This window comes from Podarcis pityusensis (assembly GCF_964106645.2).
Source record: "Podarcis pityusensis genome assembly, chromosome: 1".
NCBI lineage: Eukaryota > Metazoa > Chordata > Lepidosauria > Squamata > Lacertidae > Podarcis > Podarcis pityusensis.
This window is the reverse complement of record NC_138028.1, coordinates 120,059,298-120,075,514: the sequence shown is the minus strand read 5'-3', so window position 1 is coordinate 120,075,514 and position 16,217 is coordinate 120,059,298. Positions and strand designations below refer to the sequence as shown.

Sequence of the window (16,217 nt, the reverse complement as noted above, 5' to 3'; positions counted from 1 at the left end):
AGTTAAAAATGTGATTACATCCTTGGTTGTGGCTGACATTGTGTCTGGATGGCATCCTATGTATTAGTGAAAGTCACAGGGGAAAAAGATTGCTATGTTTGCTATGTTGGTTTTGCAGTGCCTCCGAAGTCTAGTGTGCCACCACGGATTGAAATATTCTGCAAAAAGCTGTGTGATCAGCTACAAAAATATATTCTCAGCTTTTCAAGTTCTTAACACTGCAAAATAGTATGCCTAAGCAACAGGTAGCATGTTGAGCTGAAACAGCTTTCTTTTTGCTCTTTCTGATAGGCAAGCCTCTCTGAAATCCATAGTAATATGTGGGTAAGGAACGGCCTGCAGATTAAAGGACAAGCCATGACTTATGTGCAGTCCCACTTCTGTAATTCCATGATTGATCCTGACATTTATCTGTTACAGGTAGGTCAGTACTTTTTGTAACCTCATCTGCTCTATGTTATTAGATAGCTAAACAGTAATAACTAACATATATATTTTCTCCCCCCCCCCCCCGAAAACAGGTTTGCGCTTCAAGACTTGACCCAGATTATTTCATTTCCTCAGTTTTTGAAAGGTAAGATACTGTTGAAAAGAACACACCGTCTAAGCAATGTCTGCCTTGTGGTTTAAATACACCATAGGGGGGCTCTTTAATTCACATGTGGTGGCAGTGCAAATTTGCAAAAAAAAAAATCTGGGTAATGGTATATGACAAATTTAAAAAGTGCACTTTCCCCCAAAAAACCAGAAGCATTCCAGTTAGCAATAGTAGGTCAGGAAACAAAGTTAAAAACTTACTTCTATACGGAACAGCAGCTGCAAGAATAGTGTACGCAAAAATGCGGAAAGAGAAGGCTATTCCAACAAAGGACCAATGGCTGCTTAAACTAATAGAATACATCGAACTAGTATGTACGGCAGCCAAAAGAAGAAATAATGATGGGAAGATAGTAACAAGTGAGTGGGAACAATTGGAAGAGTGTTTAAAAGGAAGTGGTATTAAGATAAATCTACAAGCAGGGATAAATCTGTAGTCGTCAGCAGCAGACACAATAAAGCAGGGCTCACCAACGTCCGGCCCGGGGGCCGGATAAGGCCCGAGACCCTCGTTTATCCAGGCCCCTGCCACCCACTCTTACCAGTGCGGTGCGGCGTGGGGACCCACTTCCAGGTCGGAGGAGCACCGGAAACAGCTTGTGCACATGCAGAGGAATAGCCGCCTGAAGCCCCCGGAGTTCCCGCTGCGCTCCGAAGGCTTGCGGATAGCCGCCTGATTCCTGGAGAGTGAGAGGGGTTGGTGCACACCAATCCCTCTTGCTCTCCAGGCTTCGCTTCGCTGGAGAGGCGCTGCAAAGTTTTCCCTCTCTGCGCAGCGCCCCTTCAGCGAAGCGGGAGGAGAAATGGAAGGGGCTCCGTTTCTCCTCCCGCTTCACTGAAGGGGCGCTGCGCAGAGAGGGGGAGAATTTTTTTTCCTGTTCTCCCCCTCCTATGATCCGGTGCGTCCTATGGTCTGGTGCGTCCTATAGAGCAAAAAATACGGTAATTGTTTTGATTATCTTGATGTCTGGAGACATGGAATGGAAAGTGGAATATTTGTAAAACAGTTTGGGTTGCCGTTGAAGGGGAGTAGTTTTGGACACCAGCAGTGGATCCCCTCATTGGAGAAAGTGGCAACTTTGAGCGGATGGCTTTTATCCATGGGGTGCGTCAGTGGGTTAACCCCACCCGCTGTGTGCCATGGTTCTAGTTCAAACTGGGTTACCAAACAAACAAACAAACAAAGCATGTAATACTAATTGGAAAGACATTTTTAATGTTTAAAAGTAAACATGCACATTTCTGTTTGCCTGGATATCGGTTGCCCTTGGGTGATGAGCTAATTGCAAAATGGTGCCTTCACTCCAGCTTCTCTCAGGGCAATGCTGAGTTTCCTGGCTAAAATGCAGCAGCACTTGTGCTCTGATGTTTATCCTGAAGATGCGAGGGCCAGACGACAGCCCATCTGCCTTAATGTGCCCATATTCGCACGTCTGCATCCTCTCTTTTCTGGCCTTGGTATTGTAGCGCTGTTGTGTTTCTGAAGAAGGGGCTGATGAAATACATTCCGGCGCTATGGAGACAGTGTGCTCCCTCCTCCCCATCCTTTGTTTATGGCTTAGGGAATAGAGACGGGCAGCAGGCATTTCACAGTACAGTGGTACCTCTGGTTACGTACTTTATTCGTTCCGGAGGTCCGTTCTTAACCTGAAACTGTTCTTAATCTGAAGCACCACTTTAGCTAATGGGGCCTCCTGCACCACCGCCACGTGATTTCTGTTCTCATCCTGAAGCAAAGTTCTTTACCTGAGGTAGTATTTATGGGTTAGCAGAGTCTGTAATCTGAAGTGAGATACCACTGTACCTTGGTTTGCATACGTCTTGGTTTGCATACATTTTGGATTACACCCCACCCTTTTTTCTTTTTCTTTTTTTGGATTATGAACAAAAAATTTTGGGAGGCCCCATTGGCCAAAGTGCGCCTTGGGTTACAACCTGTTACAGACCTCCGGAACGGATTATGGTTGTAAACCATACAGATGCTTCAGGTTACAGGATCCTCTAACCCAGAAATAGTACCTTGGGTTAAGAACTTTACCTCAGGATGAGAACAAAAACCGTGTGCTGGCCGTGCGACGGCAGCGGGAGGCCCCATTAGCTAAAGTGGTGCTTCAGGTTAAGAACAGACCTCTGGAACGAATTAAGTTTTTAACCCGAGATACCACTGTACTGCATTTCATTGGAAACTCGGTGTCAAATGTATCTAAGCACCCTCCGACCTGCTCCCTCTGTGTTAAGGTTTGGGAAAAGGCTGACAGACTGAATTGGGAGCAGATGCTGCATGGCAGCTCTGAGGCATGTAGGGAAGGAGAAAAGTAGAGCTATCTGTAGGCAAACAACACAAAGTGTGCGATAACCCATTAAAAAAAATAAATCCAAATTTCAATGGAAGGTTGAATCTTTTACTGTGTGCCAGATGTTGCAGAGTGTAATGGCATAGAGAGAAATTTGTTACTTCTTTTTTTAAAAAAATAGACAGTCGTTTATCCTCACAGATCTCATGGTGGTATACACTAGGCATGAGTAAAAATATATTGTGCCAAAACCACAATAGAGTAATAGTCATCCTCATAAAAACAGTTAGAGGCAACCAAAAACAAGCAGGCTAAATGATAGCGAACATCAAAATATCTGGGCAAGTAAGCAAGTTGCACTTCAATATTCGCTGCTGCTGCGCTGTGTGAAGTTAAGGGGTCTCCATTTGATCATGTCTGGATGGGCAAATGCCTGGGAGCCTTGTGAGCTTCCTGGAGGAGCAACAGGAAATGTTCTCAAATTATTAACCGTACTAGATTTTCTAAAACTCATATTTTCCTCACCTGTAGGTTCAAGGTGGTTGACCTCTTAACAATGGCTTCCCAACATCAGAATACAGTGCTAGATTCAGAGCATGAGAGATCGATGTTAGAAGGCGCCTTAACATTTCTTGTCATTCTTTTAAGTCTCCGTTTACACTTGGGTAAGATTAATTGGCTTTCTGCTTTACTCCTAGTAATATCTATGTCGGGGTAGGAATGGTCACAGGCACCAGTGTTTAGGTAGGAATGGTGATGGAAACCTCAGCCAAAAGCACTTGCTAGTTCTTAATGTTATTGAATTGTTTCTCGGAGCCTTCGCCTTTGTTAGTCCCTCTTGGTGAAAGCCAAAAGTTGTGGTTGCCCACTAAGTTGTGTTTATTTAGTCAGTCTCCATTCTTATAACTTGAATCCATTGGTTTGGGTCCTAGCTTGCTTGATCCTCCTTGTGACAGACCTTTAGATATTTGAAGCTGGCTATCCTATCTCTTTTCAGTCTCCTCTTTACTAGGCTATACATGCCCAGTTCCCTCAACCATCCCTAATAAGGCTCTAAATCAGGCATAGGCAAACTCGGCCCTCCAGATGTTTTGGGACCACAACTCCCATCATCCCTAGCTAACATGACCAGTGGCCAGGGATGATAGGAGTTGTAGTCCCAAAACATCTGGAGGGCCGAGTTTGCCTATGCCTGCTCTAAATCCTTGTTTCTTATTGATACTCTGTGGATTAACAGCCCAATTTTTTTTTTAAATCAGTCATAGTACTTTTTAAAAACTCTTTTACTGTAAAACTGAATGCACTTCTAGGTAGTAATAACTCCACCTCCGCTTCCTATCTTATGGTATGTATTATATGGTTATGTTAATTTACTTTTCAATTTCTCCTAGGAATGACTGATGATGAGATTCTTCGGGCAGAGATGGTAGCTCAGCTCTGCATGAATGACAGGACTCATAGTTCTCTACTGGACCTCATATCCTTGGAATGTTGTTAAATGCATTTTTTCTGTGACTAATTAACAGGATTCATGTATTGTTCTTCTCTTTGGTGTACAACAAGTAAGACTATTAGAAGCAATTTTGAATGCCTTGAAACAATATTAGCATATAATTTTCATATGAAAAGTTGCATGTTGAGCTTGCAATGAAATTTGATGTTGTACTGAGCTGGAGATATAGATCATATATATATATATATATTACACACACACACACACACACACACACCATAAGCACTCTAGTCTTTCTAACTCTGGTCTAGGAATATAAATCATCACCTTTCTTCCAACCTTCTGATTCAAAAGGATAGATTTGGGATTTACAACTGTGTTTGCCTTTCCATTGAATTAAACTGCCTTCCCCAGATTGGGTTCTTGCACTCCAGGGAGTAATTGGGCAATATGCCAGGACAAAAATAAATAAATACTAGTGTTACCTGGTTTGTTTGAAATCCAAATTTCAGTCTTTTAAAAAACTGTAATGTACACGAAGACCCAGAAGGGTGCAGTATAGTGTTCTCCTTCTGGTGAGATAATCTTCCATATTTAAACATGGGAAATCTGTCTTCCTCCCCTGTTAGCAACCAAAGGGTGAGATTTCAAAAAAACCACAACTAGCCAAGGCTTTAGTGTCGTTGCATAGCTTTCTTTTTCTTACCGATGTGCATATCCTTAATCTAGTGTAATGTGGATTAAGATGGATTAGTAATACCACTATATTCATGCAATTATGTCCTTAAACCAATTAACATTTTGCAACTGTGATGGGGCCGTTTTTCAGAATGATGTTCATTCTTTGGTTTTTTTGTTACAGCTTCCTAGCACCTCTGGAATAAGCATTTAGTTATGTATCTAACCATTCTCTTAGTCTGAATTGTACAAACATGTATTTGAAATCTATGTGCCGCCTCCAAGAAAACTTTCAACATTAACACTTAAGATGATGGATCGAACACCATTTAATTGTGCAATATAGACCTCTTCTGGTGAAGTGAAGCAACTGCAGAAATCCCTGTTGCTTCTGCCCACCAAAAGACATGCTTACACAGTGGTACCTTAGTTCTCGAACAAATTGGCTCCCGATTGCCGAAAAACTGGAAGTATGTGTTCCGGTTTCCAAACGTTTTTCAGAAGCCGAACGTCTGATGCGGCTTCCGCTTGAGTACAGGAAGCTCCTGCAGCCAATTGGAAGCTACGCCTTGGTTTTCGAACGGTTTTGGGAGCCAAACAGATTAAGTTTGAGAACCAAGGTACCACTGTAGAATCATGGAAGGAAGGGACTATGAGGGTCATCTAATCCAACCCTCTTCAATGCAGGAACCTTGATCGACCCACAACCCTGAGATTAAAAGTCTCATGCTCTACCGACTGAGCTATTAAAAAATGGCTGTGTATTTCTAGATGAAGTTTGGTATGCATGTGGGGATGATTAGGGAGGCAGGAGAGGATATATTCTTTAATGATATCCTTCCTAACTTGCGCTAGCAATTTCCATATTCTAGCAGAGTTCCAAACATCCCCCTTTTTAAATTACACAGCGATCAGTTTGTTGCTGACTCATCTGAGTCTTACTATTAAAGATTCCTTCCTGGTAAAATCCCGTCTAATCCCTCTTAAAAAGAATAAACAATAGAATCTGATTTAACGTTAATATAAAAGTAGTTTACTCACAGATTGATTCAGGTTCACAGACATATCCCTGAAGGCAGGCTTAGGTTGCATAACAACTAGAACTATTCCATAAAGAAGTTAGTCCCAAGTGACTGCAACTAAGCAGTCACTTCTCCAAACACACAGCAACATACAAAATGGAGAACACACACTGATCAGAACATGGAGGCCGTGTTCTCCTCCATGCTAGTACAACAGACCACACCCTCTTCAAGTCTATCCCAGCTCAGGAAGTCTTCTCCTGAGTGGTGCAAAACATCCCCTAACATGTCCACTGTAGGAAAGTTGTACAGGGGACGCTCGGGTTGTGAACGCGATCCGTGCGGGAGGCACTTTCGCAACTCGCAGCGTTCACAACCTGCGCGTCTGCGCACGCGCGGGTCGCCATTTGGCGCTTCTGCGCATGCGCAAAGCTCTATTTAGTGCTTCTGCGCGTGCGCAAGCGCCGAAACCCGGAAGTAACCCATTCCGGTACTTCTGGGTTCGGCGCGGTGCGCAACCCGAAATCATGCAATCCGAAGCGTCTATAACCCAAGGTATGACTGTACTTGACTGCAGTTTTACATCCCACAATGCAGTGGTGACTTTTTGTAACGGAAAGCACTCCTCCTCACACAAGGCAAGGCATGCAATTTCTGCCGACCCCCACCACCCCACACATGCGCACTGGCAGGCCTCCACAGTGTCCCATATAAGTATACTGTTGCATAGGATCAACCAACCCTCAAGTACAGCTAGAGTGACTAGGGAGAGTTGAAAAACAATATGCTGCCCCATCTTGCAGAAGTGTTTTCTTACTAGTTCGGGGCCACCATTGTATACAACCCGAATAAAGTTAATATATGCAACGCTCATGGGAACGAACACCTTTGTGTTGAAAAATTGGGCAGTTGTTGTTTACCTTAACACGAGGATCACATTCCAGAAAACCCAAATCCGAAAAGTGGCATTATTCCTGGAAGCCTAAGCTTTGAATCAATGCTGTCAGCTGTAGCTGATTTTAAGGCTCCTGTGTTTGAACCCGGGGGCTCTATGCAGCAAGGAATGTATACACCTAAAGGTATGTTCAGTTTTTATGGGTGTTTTAGTGGGAATCTGCAATATATGTATGGGTTCTTAATGAGCTGGTATTAATTACAACTCTAGAAATTAATTATTGTTATTTATTTATACCCCGCCCATCTGGCCGGGTCTCCCCAGCCACTCTGGGCAGCTTCCAATAGAATATTAAAAACACAATAAAACATCTAACATTAAAAACTTCCCTAAACAGGGCTGCTTTCAGATGTCTTCTAAAAGTCAGGTAGTTGTTTATTTCCTTGACATCTGATGGGAGGGTATCTCTAAGATGTAAACAGCTTAGAGATAGTTGACTTCAGCTGCGTATTATGTGAATTTTGGTGGATTAATAAAATTTTTCAGAATTTCAGTGTTGTTACATGCTTTCAACTTTTTTGCTTTTCCTTCCCTAATTCCTCTGTTTAAACAAGTGGTTGTTTTTCACACTTTGAACACCATCATGATATGTACAAGAACCAAAATAGTTGATCGGCGAACAGGATACATTGTAATTGTGTATGTTGAGTAATGATAATAAAGATATGTGTTTGAGGATGTTGGCACAAAACTGAAACACTTAGTTGCTGAAAACCTTCATTGTGGTTCAGCATGCACGTAGGTTAAGCCAAACCTTATCTAAACATAGACAAGCATGTGGGCACTGAGGGGAAAAATAATTGTGACTGTGCTACTCCTTCCCCGGTCCTGCTGCTGCCATGCTACCCAGTGCTAAGCTGCAATTTGGCTTAGCATTATGTGTGATCCCTCACGGTTTGTCTTGTTTTAGACAAACCAACAGTTGTGTCTAGAGCAAAGTTTTAAAGCGTAAACCTCAGGGCCAGCTTTAGAGCATCCCGTTTGATGGTGCTCTTGTGCCTACCAGATATGGGACCATTATTCTTATCCGAAAGGTGTTTCAGAGTGAGCCCTAGAACACCTCCAAGATCCAACCTAAGTGTGGCCATACTTAAGATTGGATTTGAGGAGTGGACTGTCCATTGAGTAGTCTTGTGTGTGCATACGTTCTGTGTATTACATTACAGTCGTACCTCGGCTTAAGTACTTAATTCGTTCCGGAGGTCCGTTCTTAACCTGAAACTGTTCTTAACCTGAAGCACCGCTTTAGCTAATGGGGCCTCCTGCTGCCGCCGTGCCGCCACCGCATGATTTCTGTTCTCATCCTGAAGCAAAGTTCTTAACCCGAGGTACTATTTCTGGGTTAGTGGAGTCTGTAACCTGAAGCATATGTAACCTGAAGCATATGTAACCCGAGGTACCACTGTATTTCTTATCAGTTGTGGTATGAGAGTGGTTTGACTCAGTTTTAGGTTATTTTCATGCTTGATTAGAAAGCAAATGGGCATTTTATACTCCAAGGGAGAGGTAAAAGAGAGCTTCTTGTAGAGTGACAATGTTTTCCTGCCTCTTGGAACTGGAGAAGTACAGTCCCACTTGGTGGTTTGGTAGTGCCCACTTAGAAACACCTTTTGGATAAAACGATGAGTTCCTTCTCATTAATGTGTCCTTCTTCTTCGTGTTGTTATTTGAAGTACAGTGGTACCTTGGGTTACATATGCTTCAGGTTACATACGCTTCAGGTTACAGACTCCGCTAACCCAGAAATAGTACCTCGGGTTAAGAACTTTGCTTCAGGATGAGAACAGAAATCGTGCTGCGGCAGTGCAGCGACAGCAGGAGGCCTCATTAGCTAAAGTGGTGCTTCAGGTTAAGAACAGTTTCAGGTTAAGAACAGACCTCCAGAACAAATTAAGTACTTAACCTGAGGTACCACTGTACATGAATAAACAAAATAATCAGTCAGCTACTTTAGTTCTTAATCATTCAGTATTTTTCAAGCACACCAGTATAAACTCAGGGTTTTAATGGTTGTTAATTGGATTTCATTGTCTAGTGTTTTTAGATGTTTATATGATCAGGTGAAGGTATGGTATGTTTGTAAGTGATTCTTTGTGTGTGAAGTAATTTGTATTTATCTTTTAAAAAAAAAATCTTGAATAGATTTCAGAACTTAATGTCAAACATGTTCTATCTCTTTAACAATAGCTGAAGTCTGGGATAAGGAGTTTGACCCAGTCATGGTAATTCTCCGAACTGTTTACCGTAGAGATGTGCAATCTGCGATGGACAGATATACAGCATTGTAAGTTGAATTTATTCTAAAATGAATACTATATTATGTAATAGTAATATACAGTGCCTTTTATTCTTAGGCAGTGAACCCGTTGGCATGTCATGCAAAGCCAGTTTGTTTTAAATCGTGGCTTAATCGTGATTCTTAATTGTGAATTGTTTGTTCGCTTCAAACAAGCCATGAGAAATAAGACAGAAGTAAGCCCAGTTTTGTTACTGACTTTATTTCTTGCTTACCGCTTGTGGTTTGTGTGAATACAAAAACGTTCCATACTATGACTTGTCTGAGTACATCCTTAAAAGTAGATTGAGACTCAATCTGCTGCCGTAGTTAGCAAGGGCAAAATCATTCCAATTACATATTGTTGCCACTCACTTGAAACAAATTATTATTCAGCTGGCTTGGGTCGGTATACGGCTGAAGTCCTTACAAGTATAATTTTGTGCTTTTCACTGGTGCAATTCTGTGAAACATGTACCTTTTAAGTTTTTTTAAAAAAACCTTCGTTTTGTGAAGTGGCATGTCAAAATGATGTATTACCTGCCATTTTGAAGAAATACATAACCTTTTCAATTTTTAGTGAACTGAATAATATGTTCCTTGAAGCCAAGTAAAAACAAATTGGAAGTCAACCTTTTGGATTTCTCTTTCCTTCCCATCTCCTCCCCTCCTACCCAATATTTGCATCTTGAAGAACTGTTCTAGATATACTAACTGGAAATGTTACCCATCTAGAGATTTGTAGTTGTTCTTCATTCCCATCTGTGTGGTACAACTACGTTTACTACCCATATTATTAAAATGATGATTTGTCATTGGGAAACCTGGTCAGAAAACAAAGAAACATTTTTGTTTTCAAGTCTCTTCACTTCCTTGTTTCTGCTTTCCTTTTGTCAGCTGTGAGAAATTCTTTGAGCTGAATCGCACTCTGGCAAAAATGGGAACAGCCTGTTACCTGAAAAGATTTTGCCCTCCTCCCGCACATCTGGACTTGAGCTCAGTACAGATGTTATGCTTAACTGTCTTAATCAGAGTTAAGAGATTGGAAGCAGGCCACTTTTCTTTGTTGGTATTAACCATGGTGCACCAGAACATCAGCACCAGTATTAATGTTAATTGTAAACCTAGGCTTAGAAACTGGCTTGCAAACCTTTTGAATTTCTCCTCCCCTTCCATTAGTTTTTACCATGGTAGCACTGTTGTTGCATACTTTATCTTGCTGTACTTAGGTTAACACTGACAAGGACAGGAGTGTAGAGTCCCTGTGGAAGGAGGAATGGGTAGTATCAGTTGTGCTGGTAAAATCTAAGACCACAATCATATGTACACTTAAAAGAGAGAAAACTCAAGATTTACTTTCGAGTACATGGTGCTGTGGTCTAAACCACAGAGCCTAGGACTTGCTGATCAGAAAGTTGGCAGTTTGAATCCCCGCGACGGTGTGAGCTCCCGTTGTTTGGTCCCAGCTCCTGCCCACCTAGCAGTTTGAAAGCACGTCAAAGTGCAAGTAGATAAATAGGTACCGCTCCGGCGGGAAGGTAAATGGCATTTCCGTGCGCTGCTCTGGTTCGCCAGAAGCGGCTTAGTCATGCTGGCCACATGACCCGGAAGCTGTACGCCGGCTCCCTCGGCCAATAAAGCAAGATGAGCGCCACAACCGCAGAGTCAGTCACGACTGGACCTAATGGTCAGGGGTCCCTTTACCTTTACCTTTTACATACTTAGTACATCTGTTGAGATATGAAGGTGGTGCTTGCCTCACTCTTTTTGTGATCATAATGAAAGTTATCAGCAGGAGAGAGGCAGGACTATGATGTTGAAAGCGCTTCAGAATTCAGACCGTGGGAAGCCAAAACAAAAATTATTACAATTTGGAAGACAATTGGACTTTTTAATTTTTTTTATTAGATTTGATTTGATATGTTAATTAGATGTTTTTATTGGAAAATTAATAAACGCTTTAAAAAAAAGAAAAGAAAGAAAGTTCTCAGCTTTCACCATTCTATCTGATTTGCTGTTGGCTTTAGTATTAGAAGAGCCAGAGCCCTTTATCCAGGGTTGTATCCAATGAAGGCACCCTGTTAGTGCAAGGATTTCTGCTTCCCATCTCTCCCTAGCCCCTCAAATCTGTTCCTGGATTATGGCGAAAACCCATAATGCATTTGAGCCTATTTTATAAGTGGCACCTGGCTTTCAAAATGTTCGGTGCAAGCATTTTTAATTTTTCATTTACTACCAGAAATGCTGAAAAGGGCATGCAGTCAAATGGGCATTCGTTGAGTATCACAGTTCTCAGTTGTATCTTCTGTAGCATTAACTTTGAGCAGGTTATTTTCTGGTTCTCTTACAGCTTAAAACAAAGTGGGAAAGTGCATGGAAACCCCTGGCCTCCTTACAAGAAACGGACACATTTACACCCAAGCTACAAAGGACTCATGAAGCTGTTGCACTGCAAAACTTTACACATTGTGTTATTCACTCTGCTCTACAAGGTACTACTGAATTGTTGGAGTAGGGAGGGGGAACCAAGGGACACAAAGCTACTTCAGACTTCACATAATTTTGGTTTCTGGAGGATGTTTGCTGTGGGTACAATTTTGAAACAGTGATTTAAAAATAAAATAAAAAGTTAATAAAACTTGATTTTCCAAGGAGAAATGGAACATAACTGAATACATTTTAAGATTATTGTTAAGAGAAAATAGTGCCACCAAACCCTCTTGTTTGCTCCTGTCCTGAAACATTCTGCACATTTTCTCAGCTATACAGGCTCAAGCTAAATTAGGTGGCCAGACTAGAATTTTTGAAACCTCACCTTGGGCTCATCTCTCCCTCTCCCTCTTCCTCTCCCTCTCTCTCTGTGTACTTCTTTAATTTGTTCCTTAAAATTAAAGCTTGCATATTTCCACAACACAAACATTTTCTAGTTGTGCTTGGGAAGGTGGTGCTGTGTGTTTGTGAATTGTGACCACCATTTTTCTCTTGGTAAATCGTTAGCAGCTGTCATTCTGAGAGGTTTTCCTGTACTGAATACTGAATCACGTGGAACTGATGTAGCTATATATTATTTCTTTCTGTTGCCCTTCCCCTCCCACCAAATTCTGAAGTGGAAAAATTTTGAAAGGGAAAAAGGAAAGTAACATTTACTTTTGCTTTAGATATTAATGGATCATCAAAATCTGTCGGAACATGTCCTTTGCATGGTTTTATATTTGATTGAGTTGGGACTAGAGAACTCATCGGAGCAGGAATCTGATGAAGAAGTAAGTGCTCACATTTCTGTACCTTTTTGGTGTTGTGTTTGTATCTATAACTACATTTTTATTTTATAGACAATATATTTGCTCTGCTCGCAGCAAACTTTTACTGGAATGGAGGGGTGGGGGTAAGGCAATTTTCCTTCCTCCCTCCCTCCTGTGTCCCCTGGAAAGTTACTTGAGTGGGCTAGGGGACCCTACAGAAGAGCATGGGAGGTGGCACTGTGGACTGTAGGAGGAGGGGGACATTACTGAAAATTGCCCCTTTCCTGCAGTTGGCGCCTCTGTTAGCATGGCGTAGTGGTTAGAGTGCTGCCTTTGGCCATGGGTGTAAAGGTAAAGGGACCCCTGACCATTAGGTCTAGTCGTGGCCGACTTTGGGGTTGCAGCGCTCATCTCGCTTTATTGGCCGAGGGAGCTAGCGTACAGCTTCCGGGTCATGTGGCCAGCATGACTAAGCCGCTTCTGGCGAACCAGAGCAGCGCACGGAAATGGCGTTTACCTTCCCGCCGGAGCAGTACCTATTTATCTACTTGCACTTTGACGTGCTTTCAAACTGCTAGGTTGGCAGGAGCAGGGACCAAACAATGGGAGCTTACCCCATTGTGGGGATTTGAACCGCCGACCTTCTGATCGGCAAGTTCTAGGCTCTGTGGTTTAACCCACAGCGCCACCCGCGCACCAGGGTTCAAATCCCCACTCAGCCATGAAGCTCACCGGGGGCAGCTACTCACTCTCAGCCTAGCCTACCTCACAGGGTTGCATGTTCGCCACCTTGAACTCCTTACATGAAAAGTGAGCTCATTAAAGAAGGCCCCAGACCGTCCTTCTCCAGCCTTGGGTCCTCAGATGGACTACACTCCCATCTGGGAACTCGGGGTTGGAGAAGACTGCCTTAGACCCTTCCACAGGCAGAATGAGTCCCTCTGTTGGTGGAAGGACATTTTGGATCCAATCCACTATCTTTTCAGAGCCTTATTTTAATGGTGGGCTGCTCATTGTGGGTGGAGGTTGGCCCCTAGGAATAACTCAAAGACCTCTAGTGCAGTGAGCTCAGAGCCTGAAAATCCCAACTCAGTCATGAGCCCACCAGGTGGCTTTAGGCAAGCTAAACAGCCTCAGCTCACCAGGTGCCATACAGGGATAGCAATACTTCACAAGGCTATCATGGCAACACGAGAACAGGGCTTTCTCTGCAGTTGCTCCCTGTCTGTGGAATGCTTTCCCCAGGGAAGTTCGCCTGGCGCCTTCATTATACACCTTTAGGCGCCAGGCAAAAGCATTCCTTTTTAACCAGGCCATTGGTTAATTTGATTTACATCCTATGCCCTTTTAAAATGTGGTTTTATGTGGTGGAGGGTACTATTGGGTTGTTGTTTTTATTTTTATTATGTATTTTGTGGTTTTATATCTTGATTTTATTATGTGAACCGCCCTGAGACCCCCGGGTATAGGGCGGTATAGAAATTCAATAAATAGTAATATTGGGAGAATGTGTATGGCGCGTAACATTGCCTAGTACTGCCACCTTAGTATTTTGAGAGTATTTTCCCCAGCACTTAAAGTGCTCTGTAAATACTAAGGTGGCAGCCCCAGTTATTCAGGAATAATTTTCCTCCATGTGCGGATTGGATGGGTTGCACTGACCACATCTGGTGCTGATGGCCTGCTTTGTTTTTGATGTGCCAGGATTCCATAGGAGGACAAGAGCGCTGCCACGATAGTTGGTTCCCAGGGAATAACTTGGTGTCTAACATGCGCCACTTCATTAATTACGTGCGTGTCAGAGTCCCAGAGACGGCCCCAGAGGTGAAAAGAGAACCACCTGCAAGTACAAGTGCCGATGGCTCAGCAGCTTCTCAGGTAAGGATGAGATCTTGCAGATTTATTATTACGGTTCAGTGCTGACCTCAAGGCCTTTTGCCTTTATGTGGTTGACTTAAGCTTTGCTGAATTTATAGCTGTCCATATTTGATACTTCAAGACCTGGTATGTAATAATCACATTTCTTAGGGTGTTTTAATGTCATCCTTTTCCTCCAACTTCCCAGAATCCCAGGCGGCCTAAAGGACTTCAGAGAGAGGTAGAATTCTGTGTATCTTGCGTTCTAATGGCAAGATGGCTTTAGCTGTGCTGATCCTAACTTCCCTGCAATTCCACAGTCTTTTCAAGAATGTTATTAAGAAATAGCCGCCAATGCATATTTCTAACGATTGTGTTAAAAGAAAAGTGCATTGGCCTAGAACATGGCAATCCTTTTTGGTTCCAAATTAATTGTGCCATCTGCTGGAGATAACCTTTTTTTTAAAAAAGGGGGGGGGGAGAGAATTGCTAGCCTGTTGGAATAAATACTGGCTGCTTTGAGCGTGTGTGAATTTCTGCTGCGGTTCTTGCTAACATTTAATAATGCTGCTGCTCTTTAGCTTCCCATTTTCAATAAGCCTGGCCCTCAATCTTGTTAGAAATTACTTGAAATGATAAATGGTTAGTTGATTCATCTTTGTGAACACATGATTAACTTGTTTGAATGATTTATAGCCAATTCATAATGGGGTTGCCACCTTTTCGGGTGGAGGGATGGTGAAGAACAGAGCCATGGCTCATTTTCTTATAGTAAATCAAGTATACACTACTACATATTTCATTAGCAGCAAGGCTATGCTAAAAGGAAAATGCTTAATGGAAGGCAAGCGTCACAGTTATTTTTTAAGGACAGAGCAGCAACTCTGTAAAATAATCACATGTGTCCTGGTATAGCAGGTATGTCCAACAGGTAGATCGTGATCTACCGGTAGATCACTGGACGTCTGCAGTAGATCACTGGTAGATCATTGGCTCCCCCCAAAGAAGCTGAACAACTCTGGCTCCCCTAACTTTGACCTGAACCCCCCAAAAGGGGGTAGATCACTGCCAGTTTTTAACTGTGAGTAGATCGCAGTCTCTTGGGAGTTGGCCACCCCTGTGGTATAGAACAAATTTTAACAAAAATTGCAGCTGTAAAACGCACATGGTTTTTTTGACCCACCTGCAGAGCCGATAACACCCCCAGTCCCTCTTTAAATAATTCAACGTGCTCTTTTTTTTACATACATATCTCAAATTTATAACAATTCTCATAGTAAAACGTACACAGTGGTATTCCAAACTTTTGAAAAGGGACTGGAGCCTTTTTAATCATAAAGCTTTTTAGCTGTAAACTTTGTGTATTGGGGGGGGGGGTTGTTTTACTGCATACATATTGGGAATGTTCAAAAGTGTTAAGCAGTTTGGAACAGGCTGTGGGATTACTTTTCCCCTGCCTTTGGAAGTGCTAATTTCCCCAGTCCTTCCTCTGCTGGCCTTAACCGTGACTGAACTTAACATCTGCAACTACATTTGGTTATGATTAAGGCTAACCAAGACTGGAAATCTGAGAGAACCTTGGTTACACTTAACTGCTGATCATATTTGGGTTTGGATACAACTCTAAACCATAGCTTGTTCAGTTTTAACCCACCCAAGCCAACTAATTATGGTTTGTGTGAGGTCAACAAACTACTGCCTGAAATTATGGTTTTACGTTGGCTTGTGTTAACTGTGATATGTTATATCAAAACTCAGTATCGTGGCTTAATCCTAGTCCATGCCTCTGCCAAAACATTTGGAAACCAAAGTGCGGCTTCTGATTGGCTGCAGGAAGCTCCTGC

General features: G+C 42.5%; 1 protein-coding gene across 1 annotated transcript in view; it reads left to right on the top strand.

The window, feature by feature from the left end:
* UBR3 (ubiquitin protein ligase E3 component n-recognin 3) overlaps positions 1-16,217 on the top strand; it is a 90,510-nt gene that overhangs the window by 26,217 nt on the left and 48,076 nt on the right. Inside the window, 9 exon segments of the mRNA XM_080973305.1 lie at positions 292-420; positions 522-574; positions 3,423-3,556; positions 4,283-4,380; positions 6,991-7,123; positions 9,187-9,283; positions 11,625-11,766; positions 12,433-12,537; positions 14,221-14,394. Of these exon segments, the coding sequence (XP_080829431.1) occupies positions 292-420; positions 522-574; positions 3,423-3,556; positions 4,283-4,380; positions 6,991-7,123; positions 9,187-9,283; positions 11,625-11,766; positions 12,433-12,537; positions 14,221-14,394 (1,065 nt within the window).